This window comes from Haliotis rubra, unplaced genomic scaffold, assembly GCF_003918875.1.
Source record: "Haliotis rubra isolate DU_JTF1 unplaced genomic scaffold, ASM391887v1 Scf48, whole genome shotgun sequence".
NCBI lineage: Eukaryota > Metazoa > Mollusca > Gastropoda > Lepetellida > Haliotidae > Haliotis > Haliotis rubra.
In genome coordinates, this window is record NW_025767168.1 from 695,415 (window position 1) to 719,478 (window position 24,064).

Here is a 24,064-nt window from a genome sequence, read left to right on the forward strand (position 1 = left end):
GTTTCCCAGTTTCATCACGGCGTGTCAGTTTAATATGGGAGGAAATCCCGAAGTGATGCAGTGAGTGAGTGAATGAATATGGTTTTACGAAGCCTTTGGCAATATTCCAGTAATATCATAGCGGAAGACACCGCTTCACACATTGTACCCATGTGGGGTCTCCGATCGTGACGAGTGAACGCTTAACCACTAGGCTACCCCACCGCCCCACGAAGAGATGCAAGAGTCATATACGTTTACCATGTTGGTGAAACCCACGGGTATGGTAGTGACACATCAAGAAACGTTATCAGGGAAGGCCGACATTGAAACCCATGACAACATCTTGTTGACATGTCCAAGGGACGCAACTCTGTCGACGAATTAATGCCTCAGACCATTCAGTGCCCATGTCCCCTTACCCCTTAACAACGGAACATAGCCCACACACATATTACATAACCTTTTGTTGAGACACGGTTGTTCATAAACGAAAAATAAATATTACTTTTTTCATCAGTTTGTACGTAATGTAATAAAGGACATAATCACATTTACAAATCCATAAACCAGAATATTATTGTGTTTGGTCTTTACAGTGCAAATAAAAGTCTTCTTTATAACGAGAGTGCGACGTTTCGATACAGATGCTTGTATTGTTCCTGCTTAACAGCGGTATTATCGAAACGTCGCACTTTCGTAATAAGGAAGTTGTTATCCATAAAGTTTGTCTATTTTGCAAATGACGATCTTCACAGACTGCTGGTCTTGGGGTAATGGGAGATCAGAGAGGCGTGCGCGTGTCCTATACGTATGGTATACATCTCGTCTAGAACATTCCATAACATGCTGGAGTACAATATGCTGGACAGGTCTCCTATGTTCAGGAAGCTTCCAAGATTACACTTGCTAATAATCGTCGTCGCTGCATTCCAGTCTACATATATTCACATCTAAATATAGTACCTAGCACACCCCAGTCCTCTACTGAATCATTAATTGCTGATTTGTGTCAGTCAGTGGATTTGATCAACGTGCACATGTAGAGGAAATAAAGTTGTATCCATACACATCAAACTGCTACAAAGCTAACCACAAATGAATTGTGAAATACGTTCATGAATCGAAGCAAACAAGGTGACCACGATGAATCTTTATGCAGAGATCTACATATGAAACACTGAACCATTATTTAAAGTTCAGGTGAGTAAATCACTGGAATGAAATTGGCTCTTTTGATGATTATTGGACGATACCAGATCATGTATACACATGTTACAGGAAGGAAGTTACAGTCCAAGAAAGTCCAGTATTTCACATATTGTTTTATCAGTAAACAATAAGTATTTGCTTTCATGTTTACAACAAATTCCGCACAAATACTGTCTGTGAATATCAAAAAATTCTTCCCTCTTATAGTATTAAGAATTACGGTTAATCGTTGAGACAAGGATCTGGCGGTAACACTTGCTGGGCCCATCAATGGATCGCTCTTTCTTCGGCTTTGTAATTCATTACAAAAGAGTAATAGATTTTACTTCACGTTTTCAAACCAAAGTCCCTCACTTCTGTCCACATCCATGACAAATCTCTACAAAAGGCAGTCGATTGTACACATCCGACTATTTTGAGCATGTATTTGTTTGTTTGGGTTTTTTTACGCAGCACTCAGCAATAGTAGGGCTATATGTCAGCGATTAGTAAATAATCGACAAATCTTCCAAATAAATTATATTATTTGTAACTGGCTGTGTTGATGTCAGAAGCAAAACATCTACATTGCCTGAATGCATGACACGTGTTTATGGATAACACATTCTTTTATTGTTTATGCGACGTTTCAGAACTAATTCTTGCTCCTTCATCACCCGATAAAACGTGTCAGGTATTCATGTTCGTCCAACTTCTAAATGTCTTTCAAGAACTTCATTCGACATCATTTACGTTACCTGTTCCCTGGTCAGAAGGAATCACAACGCCTCTTGTTTTGACATTACATCATATGGCAGTTCTATACACAACAGTTGAATACAATGATTTGCTCTGGACATTCTATAAGGTCAAGCGCATTTAAGGCTATTAGATGGATGGATGGATACCACTTACTGGAAAGGAAGGACACCGACAGAACAACATAAAGTGGCTACACACCTTCATTGTCAATACAATTACATTGGCAGTGTAAACACCGTATCAGTGGTAAAAAGGCAACCAAGACAGCAACAACAATATTCACTTACCAGTGGTCAAACCTCCATGACCTGGCCTTGATATACAGCGCAAAATACGGATCTGTTTGATCTTCCTCAGACGTCTGATTTGGATGCCATGGGAACAGATAAGCCCATGTCGCTCTGACGGCTTGAATGATTACTCGTGACTCCAAATCTAATATGGAAACAAACAACTCTGCCCTCTACTGAATCGCAACGAAAGGTCATACAATTTAACTGCTTAACCATGAATATCACTGCCAGATAAGAATCATAAATCAGTGTTTTATTCTTATTTTTTAGGACCCAGCCATTGCATTTCACGACATCATTCCTCTTTGGGCCTTGACTGCCTGCTCTAGCGCGTTTCAAAGTCAAATCTGAATATTTAGATACATACTTTAACCGCATTTGCGGCGCTCGGTTAAATCAGCTTTGCTTACGACCAAGCCATGTGTGACACTATGATAATACACATTTAATTCATTCAGTGAATGTGTCGTATTGCATCACGCAAAACATGAATACAAGTGGTGTCAGATACTGCTGTAGGGGGAATTATACACATCACAGCAGTTCACAGAGACTTCACGCGCATTGCCCATGTGAGGATCGAACCCGGGTCTTCGGCTTGACAAATAACGCTTTAACCATTAGGCTACCCCACCGCCCCGCAGTTCACAGAACCACAATATCACGTTTAGGGCAAGTGTCATATTTCCGGGATTAAAATAAAGATTTCAACTGATTACCATAGTTTTGCTCACGCAATATAAATTCCTCTTGTGCAGTTGGTTTGGTTTGTTTGTTTAACAATGAAGTCAGCGACCCTGACCACCGATCCCGTTAGTAATCTTCTTGTAACAAGCATGGGTTAGTGAAGTCAATTCTAACCCGGATTTCGCAATTAATATTATGAAATGTGTCAGTAGAAGGAAAAATAGCTATTAAGGATTTTTACATTTATCATTTACTGTATCAATATTAACCCGGAATTTCAATGGTCCAACTGAATCAAGGGTCCAATAGCTCAAATGGAATTAAAAATAATTGTACTTCTCCAAAGCAGCAATTCATTTTATAAAATTTAATATTATAGTTAATAGTATCCACATTGGTCAACATTACTATGTGTTTGTTTACACCTATTTTGTTTACGCGCCTGGTGTTCCGAATGTACCGGTTTGTCAAGCCGTGAACGCTGGACTGAAGTATGGCTTAAGTAAAACTTTAAAGAAATTTTGGTGAGATATATTAAAACAGAATGTTTTAAATAAAATATCTATTTCCCAAACGATTTTCCTTTATTTGTAAGCATATCTGAACTGTACTTCTAAACAGCAATCGTAATTCAAAATTCTCTGTTTTACGGTTCTTCGATCACTTGATTGTCTGGTTTATATACAGGCCGCCCTTGCATGGCAGGAGTATGTGCGGCGTCAGACAAAACTGCTTCCATTTTAGGCAAATATCGGGTGATACAAGTTGAATTGCAAAATCATTAGATACATTTCAGCAATATTGTTCCACATGGAAATTACAAGTAAATCTCACAAAACAAAAGTGCTCATTTTGGTAGCGGACCTGCGACCAAATCAAAAATATATTCGTGTATCAAAACCAAAACATAGAAACAGTCGACGTGTACAATTATCTTGGAATCAAACTTCATAGGAATGGTAGATATATAATTACAATCAAATCACTAGTTGAGAGTGCAGCCATGTATGCTTTATTGAAAAAGCCCGGAATACAAATTTACCACTAGATTGTATTTTAACAGCTTTTTTGACACTATGATCGTACCTATTATGATACATGGATCGAAGAAATTTGGGGATTTGAAAGCTTTACTGACTATTGAAAGACTACACCCTAAATTCCTTAAACTAATTTCGTCCTAGAAACTCAACTCCAAACTTTGCTCTCTATGGTGAATTTGGTAGAGAGCCAATATATAACAAAATATACAAACGAGTAATAACCTTTTGGTATAAGATCGCTACTTGTACCAGTACTTTGCTTTATGCAGAGAGATCTACATATGAAACACTGAACCATTGTTATTCAGAAGTTCAGGTGAGTAAATCACTGGAATGAAATTGGCTATTATTGACGATTATTGGACGATGCAGATCATATTTATACACATGTTTAGGAAGTTACAGTCAAGAAATTCAGTATTTCACATATTGTATTATCAGTAAACAATAAGTATTTGCTTTCATGTTTACCACAAATTCCGCACAAATACTTTCTGTGAATATCACAAAATCCTTCCCTCTTATAGTACTTATGCGCTTAGAGCATGTCCCTGGGTGATGTGGATGAGGCGCTATAAAAGAGCACCCTTATTATTATTATTATTATTATTACCCCAAAAGTACGGTTAACCGTTGAGACAAGGATCTGGCGGTACACTTAGATTTTACTTCACGTTTTCAAACCAAAGTCCCTCACTTCTGTCCACACCCAAAACAAATCTCTACAAAAGGCAGTCGATTGTACACATCCGACTATTTTTGATGTACATTTGTTTGTTTGGGTTTACGCAGCACTCAGCAATAGTAGGGGCTATATATCAGCGATTAGTAAATAAATGGCAAAATCTTCAAATAAATTACTTATTATTTGTAGCTTATTTGTGTTGATGTCAGAAGCAAATCATCTACATTGCCTGAATGCATGACATGTTTTCATGGATAACACATTCTTTTATTGTTTGTGCGACGTTTCAGAACTAATTCTTGCTCCTTCCTTAACCCGATAAAACGTGTCAGGTTCGTCCAACTTCTAAATGTCTTTCAAGAACTTCATTCGACATCATTTACGTTACCGGTTCCCTAGTCAGAAAATTTCTCAACGCCTCTTGTATTGACATTACATCATATGGCAGTTCTATATACATGATTTAACCCAATGACGTTGCTATAGATGTTCCTATGGAGTCAAGCGCATTGAAGGCTATTAGATGGATGGATGGATACCACTTACTGGAAAGGAAGGACACCGACAGAACAGCATAAAGTGGCTATACACCTGCATTATCAATACAATTACATCGGCAGTGTAAACACAATATCAATGGTAGTAAGAAACCTTGACAGCATATAACAACATTTAACCCGGAATTTCAATGGTCCAACTGAATCAAGGGTCCAATAGCTCAAATGGAATTAAAAATAATTGTACTTCTCCAAAGCAGCAATTCATTTTATAAAATTTAATATTATAGTTAATAGTATCCACATTGGTCAACATTACTATGTGTTTGTTTACACCTATTTTGTTTACGGCCTGGTGTTCCGAATGTACCGGTTTGTCAAGCCGTGAACGTGGCTTAAGTAAAAATTTAAAGAAATTTTGGTGAGATATATTAAAACAGAATGTTTTAAATAATATCTATTTCCGAAACGATTTTCCTTTATTTGTAAGCATATCTGAACTGTACTTCTAAACAGCAATCGTAATTCAAAATTCTCTGTTTTTACGGTTCTTCGATCACTTGATTGTCTGGTTTATATACAGGCCGCCCTTGCATGGCAGGAGTATGTGCGGCGTCAGACAAAAACTGCTTCCATTTTAGGCAAATATCGGGTGATACAAGTTGAATTGCAAAAATCATTAGATACATTTCAGCAATATTGTTCCACATGGAAATTACAAGTAAATCTCACAAAAACAAAAGTGCTCATTTTTGGTAGCGGACCTGCGACCAAATCCAAAAATATATTCGTGTATCAAAACCAAAACATAGAAACAGTCGACGTGTACAATTATCTTGGAATCAAACTTCATAGGAATGGTAGATATATAATTACAATCAAATCACTAGTTGAGAGTGCAGCCATGTATGCTTTATTGAAAAAAGCCCGGAATACAAATTTACCACTAGATTGTATTTTAACAGCTTTTGACACTATGATCGTACCTATTATGATACATGGATCCGAAATTTGGGGATTTGAAAACTTACTGACTATTGAAAGACTACACCTTAAATTCCTTAAACTAATTTCGTCCTTAAGAAACTCAACTCCAAACTTTGCTCTCTATGGTGAATTTGGTAGAGAGCCAATATATATCAAAATATACAAACGAGTAATAACCTTTTGGTATAAGATCGCTACTTGTACCAGTACTTTGAAAATCTCCAGTAAACTGTACAATTATATTACAAATATTATAAACAGGATTAATCTTTTGAACGGTACCTTTATATGCCAAAATCAATGTACATGCCTATTCTTAAATTTAGAACTAGTAACCATTATCTACCCGTTGAAACTGGCCGGTGTACAAATACTCCAAGAAATGATCGTTTATGTAAATTATGTAACTCACCCGCTGTCGGTGATGAGTTTCACTATCTTTTCAGGTGCCAAACTCTTCACCAACAGCGGCAGCTGTACATACCTCAATATGTCAATACCTGGCCCAACCTTTATACACTCAAAAGATTACTTTATTCAAAGAAAGCTAAATATGTTAAAGACTTGTCAAAATTTATTAAATGTATCAATGAAGTTTAGATATAAATACATGTAATTAAATGTTTGTATCATTCTCTAATGACACCCTTGTATATATGAATATGTATGTACATGTATATTGTATTGTACATTATTACCCACGTGGTCAACGTATGGGTAGTTGCATACTAATCTCATACGTCACACGAGTGTCGTATCGCGTTGACCTATGTCGTAACGACTTGACCTGAGATTCTAACGATTTGATTGGATAACCGATGACCTCTCAGTTAGGTCACGTTGTGACGGAACTACTTGTTCATTCATAACAAACACGTGAATTCATTCATTCTACAACTTAGATGCATTGTGGAAATGTAAACATTGCGAACGTTGCCGTGTCGCTGTTTAATTGTGAGTCGAACTGAGACATTATATGCGTCGAAAAACATAAACGCAATGTTTCCACCAGTGATGTTAGCCGAGTGAAGCAGTTGCAAACCAAGAAACGGGGTGCTACGGAGTGGTTTACTGTAGGGGGCTGTACGAGAGGCGATGACAACTGACATGCATCGTGACGGCGGTTACCAAGGGTACAGACGAGAAATGGCGTAGTGACGTCAATACAGTGTGACGTCATGCAAAAGTGTACGTCAGAACAAAATTCTTCCGCAACCTCTTTATGAAACCGCTTTCGCTCGGTCAGATACCATAGGAAGGACACTCGTTTCGTATAATTCGTATGTAATGAGACCGAGTGTAGTATTCTCTATTTATCCTGCCTCAATTATATCTCTCCGATGCCATCTTGGTGTATATGTGTATGGTATCTTAGACCATGGTTACCCCTCTCGCGAGCACATTTTGTCATCACAGAATTTCAGTGATCTATTATTATAATGTTCAAAGCTATCCCCCATTTACACCAAACGGAATTTGTTTCTGACGCTCAACATTCTTTGGCACTGACGTTCTATATTTGTAGGAGTAGAGTTGGAATAACCAAATTCCTGTTAGTAATTGTAATTACTTTAAGACATACAGCCATATAACGCCATATACAATCCCAACACACTCGATGTGTCGCGTTGGACGCGTTGATTAGTTCCGTTTATCGCTGATCCTTTATCCATGTCCCATTGTATGTACATCCCCCAAGGTAAATGGTTGCACAATTCAAACATGATTAAAAACATTTTTGTCCCCTCAGTAAATATGTATCAGTTTCGCATAACACGTTAGCCACATTCAACAAAGCCTCGGGGCATGGCGGAACAAAAGAATCATGTACACTTCAGAAAAGTGTAAACTGAGATAAAACAATGTTTGAGTAAAATATGCTTCCTAACCAGAGATGCTTTTGTTACTTGAAAGTAGCCGAAGTAACGATTAATATGTATGTTTCGTGTGTAGAAGTAAGTTTATTCATAAATATACTTAAACATACATTCTATGTCTCAAGAAATCCACACCTCTCCGTTGTTCCATTGATCATGTTTAGGGCGAAGGCGGTGAATGTGCTGGGTTTGGATAACACTATAAACTGTATTTCCGATATAAAGTGACGGGTCACCTTAATGTGTAAATCCGAAGTTTTGGGGTTTTTTTTGTAAGTTCTAGATGCATCTATATCTCTTGACTAACGCCTAGTCTACGAACTATTGATCTGGAACTGATGTCTGATGTGTGTCATCTACGCTGGTTACTGAGAAATTCAATGCAGATGGTCCTGGGTAACATCCAGTTCATCCTCTAACGTCTTTTGAGTCGGGGGCGGTGGGGTAGCCTTGTTGCTAAAGCGTTCGCTCGTCACACCAGACGCCGAGGTTCGATTCCCCACATTGGTACAATGTGTGAATCCCATTTCGGGGGTCCCCCGCCGTGATATTGCTGCAACAGTGCTAAAAATGATGTGTACAGTTTAGTTTCACTACAATACACACACTAATAGTCTTCTGAAAAGGTGTTATAAGCCTGCAGGCCAAATAAGCTCCAGGCTAAACAATAGCATCAAGTAACTCCAAGCAACAACATGAAGTAACACCCACACTACTTGTTTAACAGGTGCTGATTAGGAATAATATGTTTGTGGATTATCAAACTGACGGCAACAACCAACCCGGTTTGGTTACTACTTGTCACGCAGATCGTCAGTACATAAATACTCAGTTACCGATAGAAGGCCATGAAAACGTCTCCATTTAGTCCCAGCTAAAACAGGTCTTACAGCTTCAATCGCTGTCAGCGGTATTCTAAAACCCAACAACTGAACTGTTGGCTGTTTAATTGACTCGAATCACAAAAACATCACGTTAATGTTATAACCAAGGTGGTTACTCATAACAAGAACGAGAACGGAATAAAACAGAAATTTTCACCTACCCACAATTTTAAAAAGTAAGCCACCCCTTCTCGATTTATAAAAGGCCAAAAATACCGACAGGTCTGCCAAACCTGCCTTGCGTATAAACGCGAATGAATTTATGGGCATCAACCTCTTTATCACGAGGAACAAATCTTTTCGTAGCTTACACCATAATAAGATGACAGTCTTTCCCTCAAGTGTGTCCGTTGTGATTTCCATTCAAAGACCTTACTTTCTTTTACACACGTAACAATCCGTAACAATCGTCCAGCAATTACGGGTACGGTCAGGCAACGGGTATAACGAGCTGAAACCGGTCCATGTGTATCTAAATTTAGGGTTGGGGATAAGCCACCTTCTCAACCATTTGAACAATAGTGGACCGGGTCGTAACAAGAACACAGAGAGGGATGCTCGCTGGAAGGTACACTGACATGGCCAACTTAGGATTTGTCGTACTGGTGGGAATGTTTGGTAAGTGAAAGGCTGTTCTGGAGGTACACACAATATCGTAGCGTTATACCACGGTCCTCAATGTTAGAAATGTATGTAAAGACACAACTTCTTGTGTATTCTATGTGTTTGCAATATTTCAGTTCCAAGTATAACATGTTAATGGTTTTAAATTGGTTCGAAAGGCAATGTTTACAACTACTTGCAAGGTCCTTCAGGATCATGGCATATAAGATATTTGGCATATCACTATACTTCTATCCGTTTGAAGTATGTACACGCATAATGTATTTGCATTACTAATACTATGACTGGAAAGACAACGGATATATGCCACATTTTATGTCAAACATTTTAGATATGGTCATTTTAATATCCAGATGAAGCAATCAGTAGATATGACCACATTTACGTCACTGCCTTGTTCTCATTCCATGGAACATGAAACAAGAGACAAAGGTCAGGACATAGAGAATCTCACCCTCGTGTCTTTTGACATCAAATATATCACTACGAGTTGACCAAAGTAAGTTTTCTCACTTTTATTAACGAGTGGTGATATATTTGATATCAAAAGACACGAGGGTGAGATTCTAGTTATCATCCAGTTAAAAACAAAACGTCACATGTAACAAGTTCATTTGAAGAGTTGCGCTTGAATACATCCAAGTGTACAAGAGTGATAACGAGTGTCACCATTACGTCATAAAAACAAGCACATAAAAAGGTAGTGCTAAGACTTATTGCTTTAAATTCTGCAATGCGTGAGTTTCACCATTTCAAGGTGGCATTTTAAATAAACTTTTATGTCGTTAGAACAAATCAGTAGTCCGAAAATATTGGCCAGTCAGTAATAAGCACAAAACTTACCAAAACGATATCTCCTAGGAGATATCCCTTGATCTTCTACGAGCGATATCTCCTCTGGTCAACCAGTAATGGATGATAAAATTCTTAAATACCGTGATATGCCTTGATGCTATGATGAAGAGACGGTCATCGAAGCCACTATAAACCGCTGAGCAAAGATACACAAATGTTTATCACTTGTGAGTGTGATCTCTGTTCGGTTTGTTTCTGTAAGCATGTGTTGCTAACATCGCACAGTAAGTAATGAGGTCGGGATGAAGATGGGGTAAGCAGCAGATCTGCATAGATGGATAGATATATTGTTTTCAATAGTCAGTGGTATTTCGTAACCGTCAGTCATGAAACAGGAGACAAAGGTCAGGACAATGTCTTAAATACCGTGGTATGACTTGCTGCTACGATTAAACATTAGTGCTTTAATGAACACCTGACAGCTAAGTATATATTAGGTCCGGTTATATTCAGACGCTTAGTGTTTGAGGATCATGCTCCCAATACATCCGCAAACATCGAGATGGTGCCCGTGCATTAACGTGTAGGCACAAATTGTTAATCTTGACCATGAAGTTGAGGACATGTCCTCAGGAAATATTGAAAATATTATCAATAGAGAGAGAGGGGGTGGGGGTGGGGAGAGAGAGAGAGAGAGAGAGAGAGAGAGAGAGAGAGAGAGAGAGAGAGAGAGAGGGAGAGAGAGAGAGAGAGAGAGAGAGAGAAATCAGTCCGAAGATTATTGATACATGAATTCTTTAGTTTTCATCCATTCATAGTTGACAATTGATATGTACAGAAATATAATCAAACATTCACAAAGGCATACTCAATACAAACTCAAGATATGGTTACAAATGATAGACATATTTTACAAAGTTTATAATGACAACATGATATGTGTCCCGCACTAGGGATCGTGTGAACTGTGTATCTGCACCTTGGAGAGGTGACAGCATTTTGTCGTCTTCCAACATTTCAAAATTTACATAGGTTTCAACATCAAGTAGATCAATCAGAGATGAGAAAAAGTTATTTCGGAGAGGTAATACTTTTTCACAGTGTAGTATCACATGGTTGTCATAATCATAAGCGTGCTTGCTACAAATCAAACATTCTGTTGAGATTTTATTTTGTGATGAAATTTTCAAACATAATTGCAAGGCTGCTCTGTGTTCAGGGTATAAAAATGCTAAGTTCAAAAGTATGTGATATGTCAGTGATGTGTGAGCTCGCATGTAACGATACAGTCCTGCATTAAGTGATACTTTGTTACGCCACATGTGTTCGTCATATTCTTGTACGTGTCTGTTTATAATTCGTCTCCACTGGTGTTTGGGGGGATATGAACCACTGTATATAAGTAGTTTCTAAGGTTGTATTTGCACAAAACAGACTGAAGATCTCCACAAATAGATGATTTTCGGGGCGTATTAGCCATGGAAGCTCAGAATATGTGTTTTATGAGAAACTAGTGTTGCATAAAGAGCCAAAGAACTGGAGTTAACTTTTAGCAATGTAGCCAATCATGGTCCACAATCCTAAGTTTGCAATAGTGGAGATCTCTTATCTAGTGCCTGGACAGTGCGGGCAAAGTACCGCTGTGTGTTTTCTCGCAAACAAAGTTGCTGCCCTTTAATGTCAAACAATAGTTCACAGCCATAAAAACTGGTTTTCAGAATCATTGGATTCCATTTCTATGAAGAAACGGAAACGAAGCATATGCTTGGAATTTTACCTTTTCACTAAATGGAATCTGGGTTGGAGGGGAGGGGCTGCACAATCGTGAGTGTTCAGATACTACACAAGTAAGAGGCCTGTAACTGGAATGTGTGGTCAGGCTCGCTGACATTGCACTGCTCATGATGTCAATCACTGGGCAGCTTGTCAATCAGAGTATAGGCTATTTTCGGATATATAAAGGGATTGTTCTTCTGCATGGGTATCTTACTGATTTGGGACAACCGAGCGAACCAAGGCTAGTTTACTGATTCCGGACAAACAAACGAACCAGGACTACTTTACTGATTTCGGACAAACGAACGAACCAGGACTACTTTACTGACTTCGGACAAACAAACGAACCAGGACTACTTTACTGACTTCGGACAAACAAACGAACCAGGACTACTTTACTGATTTCGGACAAACAAACGAACCAGGACTACTTTACTGACTTCGGACAAACAAACGAACCAGGACTACTTTACTGACTTCGGACAAACGAACGAACCTTGCAGATTTCTGACAAACGAACGAACCAGGGCTACCTGACTGATTGCATGCCCCCGATAATGTGCACAGAGCATGAAATGACCTTTCCACAGCAACATGTATGCTCAATATACGTCAATATATATTTTTGCTTGCAGTAACAGGTTCCTGTATTAACCAGAAAGCACTTATTGACAAAGTGTTCAACCATTACGACAGCAGCGTACGGCCAATATGTGGCCCTGATGTCCCTGTTGAAGTTAAAATTGGAATCGCTATCAGACAGGTCATTGAACTGGTTAGTACATCACTAGATTATATCGTGCAGAGTAAGGATTCATTATTTCGTACAAATTACAATTGATTTCCGTGGTTACAAATACATGACTATATTGTTGTTGTTTTCAAACGAAAAAAGAGATATTTCCTCTTGTTCAAATTACTGTTCTTCCGGGCCCTCAACACATTTTATTCATCTGTGACAAGTTCAATGGGCACATGTTGATGAGGTACTATTAACATTGACTGATGTAATAATGAACTCGTATCAAGCCAATACTTTACATGCGATGTCCCCAAACATAAACACGAGTATCAGTCATCTGGAATGTACCAAGTTCTTGAAAGGCATTTAGAAGTTGTACGAACATGTATACATGACACGTTTTTTATGGATGACAACTTCTTTTTATTCTTTATACGACGTTTCAGAGCTAATTCTTGCCAATTCATCAGGCGAATTTACATTCTACGACCTTGCTTTTGTGTGAACATGTTTTATATGTATAGATATACATCTGTCACTCTGTGAGTCAGCATTCACCAGGAATTAGCTCGGAAACGTCGTATAAAGAATAAACAAGGTTGTTATCCATTAAAACGTGTCATGCATTCATGGATTGTACCAGTCAAAGGGAACCAGCAGACCACAATGCAGGGTCCAAGTCTGGTCACCATTCCACGGTCGTTGTACACTCTGCGATTGTCTTGAATGCCATGACGTCATTGTATTACTCTTGTGGTGCCTCTATGTCTCTTCCATTCTAGGATGAACCCAACCAAATACTGACTATCAACGCCTGGATTCGACTGGTAGGTACCTCCCGTTTTGTGCATAATCACTCTAGTAATATGAGTACTAGGGGCGTGTCCGAAACCAGATAAATATCACAATGATTGCATTGTAAGCTGATCAACGTGTATTCAAGTTACTGAATAACTGCTTGATGTTATAAAATGAAATATGTGACAAATATGCACTTTAACACGTCTTCTAGCATACATGAGTGTATGTACGTTGCCCATGTACGTTGAATATGCAATGTGCTTGTGTGATCTCATATTAATCATTATATTGTCCAATTTTCCATGAGGTAGTGAAAACAAGGAAGGAAGCTGCGGTACCTATACAAGATGTTAATCTATTGATACGTAACCGGACCCACTGTATTTGCTTAAAGTAAAACTGTACATTTGAAAACAAGCACAAACTTTTAGTTACTTGCGCAGAGGTACACATGAAGAAATTGAATAACCGAACAATAAAGAAATGTTATTTTCAAATAACAATTAGTAATGTACCTTTAAGCAGGTTAGGAAAACGAATATTTTTACATATCTTTTGCTGAAGTCAAGGGTTCGATTCCCCACATGGGTACAATGTGTGAAGCCCGTTTCTGGTGTCCCTCGCCGTGATATTGCTGGAGTATTGCTAAAATCGGCATAAAACCATACTCACTCACTCACTGTTGGTCGAATGCAGGAATCATGTATTCAAGAACGCTACTGCACTTAATAATGCAAGGATGCGAAACATCTCGGTTAACAAACAAACAAACAAAAGGGACAAGAGTAATAATACATTGCATAACCTAAACAAACTAGCCTAAACACCAGCTTGAATGACAAATTTAAGCAAACTCTTAACGGCTCGAATTCTTCGCGAGACCTTAGTACTCCCGGGGACAACCAGCGTTCACTTGGTCCGGTTTAGTAAAGTCATATTTGGCGGTCGCGATTTGGAACCAGACCGGGTCCTTGAATATACGCTTGTCACCGGAAATCTGTTACCGGAAGCTAGCAGGGCCCCGTCTCGCACATCCCACGTTGGCGCGCGCAAAGGGAGCCGGAAATAGCGCCTCGCGAGACTTACAGGCCCTATTATTCCAGATTCTTCCAACCTGACATGTAACTTATGGAATGTCCTGTATAACAGCCCTGTACACTCTCTGAATGTAAACAGAAGCTGAAAACAAGATCTAACAATAACATACATTTTGACCTATCACGTATGTGTCAGATCGTTCACTGCCGCCTCAGGCTCGGTTATATAGTGACCATTACGCTTGCATGTATAACAGACCCGTATAGGAACGGCCGGTGTGTTCTTGCGGGTATGACATCGTTAACGCTTTCCCTCTTTCTTTATTCGAGTATGAAAATTTTGCAATCAAATCACAACCATTCAAACCTTTGAATAACAAATTAATTTGCATTTCTATAAGAAACATATCAACAATCTTCACATCGCCCTCAATTCCATTAACATTTGAGACACACCAAACTGAAGCTGACCAATTACTTTTATAAGTGTTCTTTTGATAGATTTGGATTCAAATACTAATGCACATCACACTTGCTGGTTGTCATCACACTTGTGTGTTTCCGTTTAACATGCAGGTATTACAAAGTTTAATACTGTATATTATGTATTGATCTTAGCGCTTGTATCATACACTGTGTTGTACGCGAGCGGTTTTAACAAATTGTAACAGCTTGTTCACCAATCCCCATTCATTTATTTTACAAAAATATGTTTAAATCAAGAATACACCATATTTATGGTTTTGATAACAACCTGTCGAAATCTCTGTGGTATAATATCAAATACAATAATGTGCAGAAATATTAAAACTCATTTTATCAATGCTGAAATGTACAATATTGTCGCTATGAAGTGAAAGATTTGCCAAGCTATGAAATACTTTAATATACTTTATGCTAAGGTGTCGGAAGGATTAAATCTTGTAAAATTATATATATCCTACCTAAGGCGTACCCAGAGAATACGAGCTACAAGTTATTTTGGCACAAAGGCCTTTGCTGTTTTAAGTCAACTTGATTAGTATTTCAATGTTTAGCTAAGGCCACCAAAGTGTATGTGTTCCTGAGGGTCTGACCAACAGGTTCTTGTCCTATAAACGATTTTTTCCCGTAGCACCAAATGATCTTAGATCCATGAATATCAGATTTGACTTAAATTGAATCACATAACGCCTATTTATAAATCCCTAAACTGGCTTACTGTTGCATCTAATATTGACTTTAAGATCCTCCAAGGAAGTTCTCAAAGGGTATCATGGTCCAAAAAGACTATTGACATAATGACCATGGCCCCTTGACCGCTGTTTGCAACTATATTATTTCATGTATCTGTGCCCAAAATATTAACCAAGAACGAGAATGTTTTACGTCTATAAAAATATATAAAAAGTAGGAATCCGCCAATAGCAACTATGTTACAAACATATATGTTTCCCACATTAAATTAATAAACTGGGTCGGCAAGCAAACCAGAATTATGATTGATGTCATGTTGGTTTTGGTATGTAGAAGTTACTAGAACCAGATATATGTCTCATATCAACACTTAGACCTTTCATTGGCATGAACACATTATATCTCGGAAGTCTCACTTCTTTCACTCATCAATGTCAGTCAAGTATTCAAACATTTAAACTAAATGTACCAGTTTCAACAACACACTTATGGAATGATTGGACAATTTGTAGATTTCAACAATTTCCAACATTACAGTGCATATTTTATGTATTCAGACTTCGTATATGTTTGCAGCTGTGCTTTGTTCGATACGGCAAAAATAAGAAAAATAAAAAATAAACACTAAAACGCTTAGATGGTAATTTTTAACGCATGTGGAATTATAAGACATTTGGCTTATTGTGATAATATCAACATAACATCTGCTGCCTGAAACATATTTAGGGTGGCGTCAGGCCTAAAATTCATATAATGCAAGATAGCTGGGTGCGGCGTAAAACTAAACTCACTCACTCATATAATGAGGACGGTCAATTTACCAAGCGCATTAAAGGGAGTTCAGTACTACAAGCGGTTGATCGAACGTGATGTAGTCGCCCCCTTGGAATGTTACGTGTAACGATGGCTAACATATAACATATTACTTTGTAATGTTGACATTACCTTCTCTTACCTCAACGCCCTCTCAACCGTACCGGCGATCGTAGCTTTGGATATATATCGATATATCTTGTAAAACTGTGGTTGTAGTACATTTGGGCAAGACGTAGTCAACTCCAACGGCTCCAACTGTGCTCTCTTCCTTGCTTGACTTTCTGTTCAAATTGGCCAAATCAAAACAAAGGAGTTTGATGATGATTAGCCAATAAACTTCAGGTATCTCGAAGATATGATATTGTGTCAATACAGTGAAATCGACAGTCAGTAGTTCGTGTGAAATGACCAGCTGCTTCTGCTGCTCGCAAATCCCACATCCATATTGCAGTGAGATTCATGTATACTGTAATATTGTAGATTTGTACATCGGGTTAAGGCCGTTTTTGTGTCTTATAGAACTGGTACGACTGTCAAATGACATGGAACGCCACTGAGCATGGGGGCATCTCACAACTTATCCTCCCCTTTGAAAAAGTTTGGACACCGGATATAACGCTATATGACAAGTGAGTAAGCTTTTCATTTTTGAATGGCATTCTTGTTATACATTTTATTCTTTATATTCTTTTCCCTGTGAATATCCTTAGAAAAGGGATGTGATTTGTTCTAGTGTTGAGGTAAGTATGACCAGTTGACTTCCTCCGTTTGAGGCACCTTTCTGGCGTCCCACGCCATGATAGTTCTGGAATATTGCAAAAGTAGCCTACTGACTAATTATACGTTCTGGGTTAAGATAAAGCCTCACCTATTCTCATAACAGGCAATTAAATGGAAATATGTGTTCTGTATATCAACCACTGTTTTGTCTGACCATGTCAATGTCTGGAATATAGTTAACTGTAAAGTTTCAATACAATAAAATTAGTAATCATATTTTACGTAGCAGTTATTAATCGTTTAAGTGGGCAGTAATATCATGATACTATCATATCATCATGCTTGAACATACTCACAATCACTCTCATTATCACCAGTGCCGGGGAAGAACTTGTCGGACTCAAGGACTACCGCCCTGTCATCAACTCAGACGGTTCTGCCTCCTACAACTTCCCAACAATTATTACAAGCCTCTGCAAAGTCGACGTCACTCACTTCCCCTTCGACACTCAAACATGTGAGCTCAAGTTTGGTTCCTGGGCCTACCACGGACTCCAGATCAACTCCACCGCTAGGAGCAGCTCAGGGGACATGTCCAGCTTCAAAGTCAACACCGAGTGGGACCTGGTCAGTGTTCCAATGGAACGACATGTACTGTACTACGGTTGCTGTCCAGAGCCTTACCCTGACGTGACGTTCTACGTCAACCTACGCCGCAAGCCGTTCTTCTACGTAGTCAACCTACTGTTCCCTTGCATACTGATCACAGCTGTGGGCCTACTTGGCTTCCTGTTGCCTCCAGACGCTGGGGAGAAGGTGGCACTGGAGATCACCGTGTTGCTGTCGCTGGCGGTGTTCATGGTGGTCGTGTCTGACACATTACCGCCAACGTCGGAAACATTCCCTTATCTAGGTATTAAATCAAAACCTCTGCTATACGCAGTGCGTCAGTTAGCGTGTACAACAGAGGCAAATAAGAACGAACTGATAACATATTTTCCAAACAGGTGACAATAACAGCAGCAAAAAGTAATTAACCATTATTTAATTAATTACTTAATTAAGGTATGACAGTAAGCAAATGATGATGGCAAAATTTAAATGTGAAATTTTCGCTATGTACAATATTTCAACACCCAGTCAATCATTTGACCACATAAATTATATATGAAGACTACACTATGAGACCACTGTATGCCCTTGACATCCACGGAGACCTACTTGACAAATCATACCAGGTGACCTTTAAGTGACTGACTGAGTTTGGTTTTTCGCTGCTTTTAGCAATATTCCAGCAATATCACGGCGGGGGACACCAGAAATGGGCTTCACTCATTGTACCCATGTGGGGATTCGAACCCGGCGTGACGAGCCAACGCTTTAACCACTAGACTACTCCACCGCCCCGACCTTTAAGTGATATTCACACAATATACCTATTGCAAGACCACTAAACATCCTTTCCCTCCACAGGAATCTACTTCTGTCTGGCTATGATGTTGGTCACCTTCTCCACGGTCCTCACGGTGATCGTGCTAAACGTTCACTTCAAAGGTCAACATGGTATCGGCGTGCCTCGATGGGTGAGGAGTCTGTTTCTCGGGACGTTCGCACGCCTTCTCTGCGTGAGGACAGAAATGCCAGGCCACCCCGACAAGGAGATTACGGTAAGGATGTTTCCAATTCGCTTCATGGTGTATATTTAAGGAGGGTGTGTATATGTTCAGATTTAAAAAAAGCTTATGCATTCTTCATTGTTTCAGAAACTTTTTAAAACGATAAGCCAAAACAACTTAAAGCACAACAACTCTCAAGTCAGTTTAGACCACAACCAGCAGCAGCAGCAGCCATGTGCCTTGAGCAAAGTGATGGAGGAGCAACTGGTGGTCCTGAAGGAGATCAACAGTCGGTACGCCCAGAAGGATGAAGTAGCATCTACTGAGGAGGAATGGAAGAAAGTGGCAATTGTGATGGACAGATTGTTCCTCGTGTTGTTCTTCCTTTTGTCAGTGGGTTGTACTTTGGGGGTCTTGTTACAGTATATGTTGTAAAAGTGGATGCATTAAGCACAATTGTCATCATCAATGAGTGAGATCTGTTTAACGCCGCTTTTACCAGCATCCCGGTTATATCGCGTCAGTCAGCTGTGTGAGGAAAGCCATTCCGAGTCAGTCAGCTGTGTGAGGAAAGCCATTCCGACATGGTGCAGGTCTCAGACGTTTGACACTTAATTGTAAACCAAAAGTCACTGTGTTCTTTAATCTGATTGGTTGAAAAACGTGATCAAATGGTATTCGATTCCCGGAAATTCGCTGCGTATTAATACAAGCAAACATCGCTCACACCATTGTATTGTTACGTCGTCAGGAAAATCATATTGTGACGTAAAGTCCGAATGACGTCACAAATGAGCAGTTCCAGATGCTACCATGGAAAACAGCCGAAACGGCCGGCTGATGATATTTCACTGCTGTACCCGTACTCGATGTCAATGAGTGCAGACACAAAAACGTGTGTGGACCTTTTGGTTTACTTTTGTGTTTACAGTGTCGATAAACATCATGTGTTGGCCAATTTCCGGGTGTTATTGAGTATTTGAAGCACGGTTCCAAATGAATTCCCGTCCTTCAAATACTCAATAACACCCGGAAATTGGCCAACACATGATGTTTATCTCCTAAATGAAACCTACGAGCACAGGCATTGGTCTGATCAACCGAGAAATATGATCCGTGAGACCCTTGGATCATAGGTTCCTGCCATGCCAAAGGAAAGTAACTCTGCTCAGTGAATTGTAGTTTCCGTAGACAGCTTGGCCATCCGTGCCCATATCAGCACTACAAACAGCTTGACATTTCACATATTCACATTTCACGTATTTTTCCCAGATGCTCCATGGCTTGGCTGTGAGTCGATGTCTTTGTTCTAAAAAATGTTTGACAGCTACCAAAGTCTAAGTGTACGTGGCTGGGTGTGGTAACTATCAGATCTTGCCATCATCTGTAACGCCATTCATCATCTCTTCCATCTGTAACGTATGTACAATGAGATGTATCATATAGACACCAACAGTTGCCCCTGGATTAAATTCATCATCTCTTCCATCTGTAACGTATGTACAATGAGATGTATCATATAGACACCAACAGCCGCCCCTGGATTAAATTCATCATCTCTTCCATCTGTAACGTATGTACAATGAGATGTATCATATAGACACCAACAGCTGCCTCTAGATTAAATTCATCATCTCATCGTAACATTATGATTTGTGAGTGAGCGAATGTTGTTTAACGCCGAATCAGAGTTTTACCATATTAATATACACAATTCTAGTGAGTTTAAAAACACTAAAATCTCATTCGGTAGCTCAGAGTTAGCGAGCCTACATGTATTACTGACAATAACAACGGCCTGTCGAACACAAGCGTAACGAAAAAAGACATCGGTAGGATTAAAATCTTCTGTCGACTATAAATATATGAAAACATGGTGTTATGTGGCATTCAGCGTTGACATAGCGTCGGGTACAACTGGAAACAGGTGTACGCATTTTCAGAGGAAGATTATATTATTTGTGTCTCGATGACCGGTACCACAATGGGTGAACAACGGTTGCTGGTACCAACTATAAACTGCAGTAGCATCATCTTAAGAATCAAGTACAAAATGTGTAACTATCTGTAGTTGATGAAAATCCCGTACAAAGACTCTTTATAAAAGGGGCTTAACAAGGAAGCCATGCTTGACATGAAACTAAGGTGGTTGGGTGGTCGCTGACTTGGTTGAAACATGTCGTCGTATTCAAGTTGCGTAGACCGATGCTCATGATGTCAATCACTGGATTGTCTATTACAGACTGCATATTCATAACCCGCCGTTCTATAGCTGGAATACAGCTGACTTTGCCTGCTTGGGTCTCGAATACTGTTCAAAGGGCGTTAACACAACATTCTTACTCACTCTTCGCATCCAGAATGCGTATTGTCAGTCACTGTAAATGTCTATGACTATACAATAAAAGCTATATTTTTTAAAAGAGTTTTTATTCGTGATTGCAATTATAAATCTGGGAGAGCTAGTCAACCAAGTGCCTGGTACCTTGAGCCATAGTGCTGGAACACACTGGCTGCTCTTTCAAAGTTTCCACTGGCCACAGTCAGCACCTAAGCTATATCGCATAGATGAGGAATCTGGACCACGCGTCTCAGTGATATAACCATATACTGGAGTAGAATAACACACAATGCATCACCTCGCTAGATTCAATCTTCAAATGACCGGCTGATAGTTCTCTATGTTCGTATATCCTGTCAGTTGTCCACTACGGGGACCGGTGTATCGAAATTCAAAAGAAAAATGTTTATGAGGACATTCTTACATTATGATAACCTTTTAGAACATTTTCTATCAACTTGAATTTACCATATATCGACTTTTTACCTGAACAAATAGTTTTTGCCCATGAGTGTGATATTTGAATGAGATGTTAAATAAATTATTTCCAACATCCCTTTCATTGTGTTTGTCAACATACTGTTGAAATCGCCACTATTAGCTGCAGAATTTACCTCTGTGACATCTTTAGTCATATTTGAATCACACTGATATCACACTGATATCACACTGCTCACGTATTCTCAATTTATTTTCTAGCTGTGTGTCTGTGTCTGCCAAGTTCAGTTGTTAGTCAATGATGCACACAAAACATACAAAAGCGAATAGCCAGTTTTGATTATTAGATGAAAGCTACATCTGTATTGTGCTCAGACCATTCTAAATATGTGAACATTTAAATCAAACAAGTAGTATTTTGGGGAAATTTTAAAAAGCCCGTAATAAATATATGTAACAAAAGATAAGATAATATTTTATTTAAGTGTCACATGATATGCATATCCAAAAAGTGTCACATAAAAAGTATATCACCCGCCATATGGTGTATGAGATACGATCACAATTTGTATGACACTAAAATCATAAATATTTATATGTATGCAGTTAAAATCATAAATAGCTCTCTCTCTGTCTCTCTCTCTCTCTCTCTCTCTCTCTCTCTCTCTCTCTCTCTCTCTCTCTCTCTCTCTCTCTCTCTCTCTCTCTCTCTCTCTCTCTCTCTCTCTCTCTCTCTCTCTCTTCAACTACGCTCTTAATATAAATAAGCGTAGTCACTCAACCATAGTGGGCTAGTTCATTACTGTTGGTATGTGAACCAGGTTTAACTTCATCAGAAAGCAGTTAAAACTGCGGCTAAGGTTTTAGAAAGGTTATCATTTTGCATTAAACTTATAAATTGTTCTTTAGGTATTTCATTACAGATGTTGGAATCAGTTGAAGAACCCAACTGGAGCAATTCGTAGCGTAAATCGGAATAAAATACACACTTAGTCACAAAGTGTATCTCGTCTTGGTATCTCGTCACGCAATGGTTCTGAAACAGTTTACTTACACGCAGATGAAGCGGGGTCTTAGGGCGTGAATATCTCCCTACCTCTATCTCCAAAGGGAGAGAACTGCAATGCAATTTGGCCAAAGTGCTTCTGTGTTGCCCGCCTAAAACGTCGCGAACATAAAACGATGTACGTAAAGAGGCCTTGAAAAGTTTAAACGTTCTGAGCTTATTTCCATTAATGTGACCGGTGTCGTCACAGACACCGCGTAACCATTTTTCTGAGTCAAGCGTTGTCAGTTTACTTTCGATAATTGACTCAATCTAGTGATGGAAGTTGTAAGGAGGTAAAACATTTAAGAATGACATTTTCCTAAGATTTCCGAAAATTTAATGACCAGTTTCGGATTTTAGCAACAATTCTAGTAATAGAAAAAAAGGTTAATTTTCTCCAAAATCGAAAGATTTCTATTTTTGGTTTGGTTAGCTGGGATAACCACCCCATTTCTCCACGAACAGCCAAATTTGTAGTTTGTTTGCACACACCAAGACAGAACCGACACACGCTGTTTTAAACAGCGTTAATGCAACTGAATTCTCGAAGATGAAGGAACCATATGATAGAATCAGTTGTACCAGATTCTCATAGAGAGTATTATATACGTCATATGACATTCCTCCGAATACTTTGAATTTGCTAATTATCACACCGAGAACTCTACTTGCCGATTTAGTAATGAGTCCTTAGCTGTATAATTAAGATTTAAGACCAAAGACCAAGATACTTGTATGCAGAGCTAACCTCAATAGTATCGTTACCAAATTGAAAACTGAAATCGGTTTTATTTACTGAAGGTGGGCGGTAATGAACAATTTTGGTTTCACTGACATTAATCTGCAGTTGCCACCTCTGACAGCAGTCAGCAATTCAATTGAGCATTCTTGTAATATAACAATTACAAGAACGGTTTGCTGAAGACCATCCTGGGATTGGCGTGCCACCCTCACACGCCACCAAACATACACTCAAATAGCCACATAAACAGCCAAATAAAAGCTTCGTTATCCACCATCTGTTTGACATTTGACTAAGGGCCTATTTGATTATGTTAAACCGGTTTTGGTTCTATAAAACCATGCACTCGATTATGTCGAAACCATAAACTGGGTTCTGAAACTTCGAAACCATCTCCGAGGCAGGTTTCGCAGTTTTGGTTTCGCGTTCTCTCATAACAAACATGGCGGAAACCACCACGCTGAGCTGCATTTGCAAGCGCCAAGTTCAGCTGATCTTGGTGGCAAA

The 24,064-nt window shown here is 39.0% G+C and overlaps 1 protein-coding gene across 1 annotated transcript; it reads left to right on the forward strand.

Moving 5' to 3' along the window:
• Positions 1-11,871: 11,871 nt before the first annotated feature.
• On the forward strand, positions 11,872-20,282 carry LOC124290979 (neuronal acetylcholine receptor subunit alpha-10-like). The gene is made up of 8 exons (XM_046727838.1): positions 11,872-11,938; positions 12,716-12,855; positions 13,605-13,649; positions 17,172-17,281; positions 17,750-18,285; positions 18,846-19,039; positions 19,136-19,377; positions 20,261-20,282. The coding sequence occupies exons 1-8, from the start codon at positions 11,872-11,874 to the stop codon at positions 20,280-20,282; spliced, it is 1,356 nt and encodes a 451-aa protein (XP_046583794.1).
• The last annotated feature ends 3,782 nt before the right edge of the window (positions 20,283-24,064 follow it).

Excerpts from the sequence above, each read along its gene's own strand:
- LOC124290979 (XM_046727838.1), top strand. The coding sequence starts at position 11,872 with ATGGTCCACAATCCTAAGTTTGCAATAGTGGAGATCTCTTATCTAGTG. Across the intron at positions 13,650-17,171 it reads TCAACGCCTGGATTCGACTG|AACTGGTACGACTGTCAAAT; the intron begins GTAGGTACCTCC and ends TGTGTCTTATAG. Across the intron at positions 19,040-19,135 it reads ACCCCGACAAGGAGATTACG|AAACTTTTTAAAACGATAAG; the intron begins GTAAGGATGTTT and ends TCATTGTTTCAG.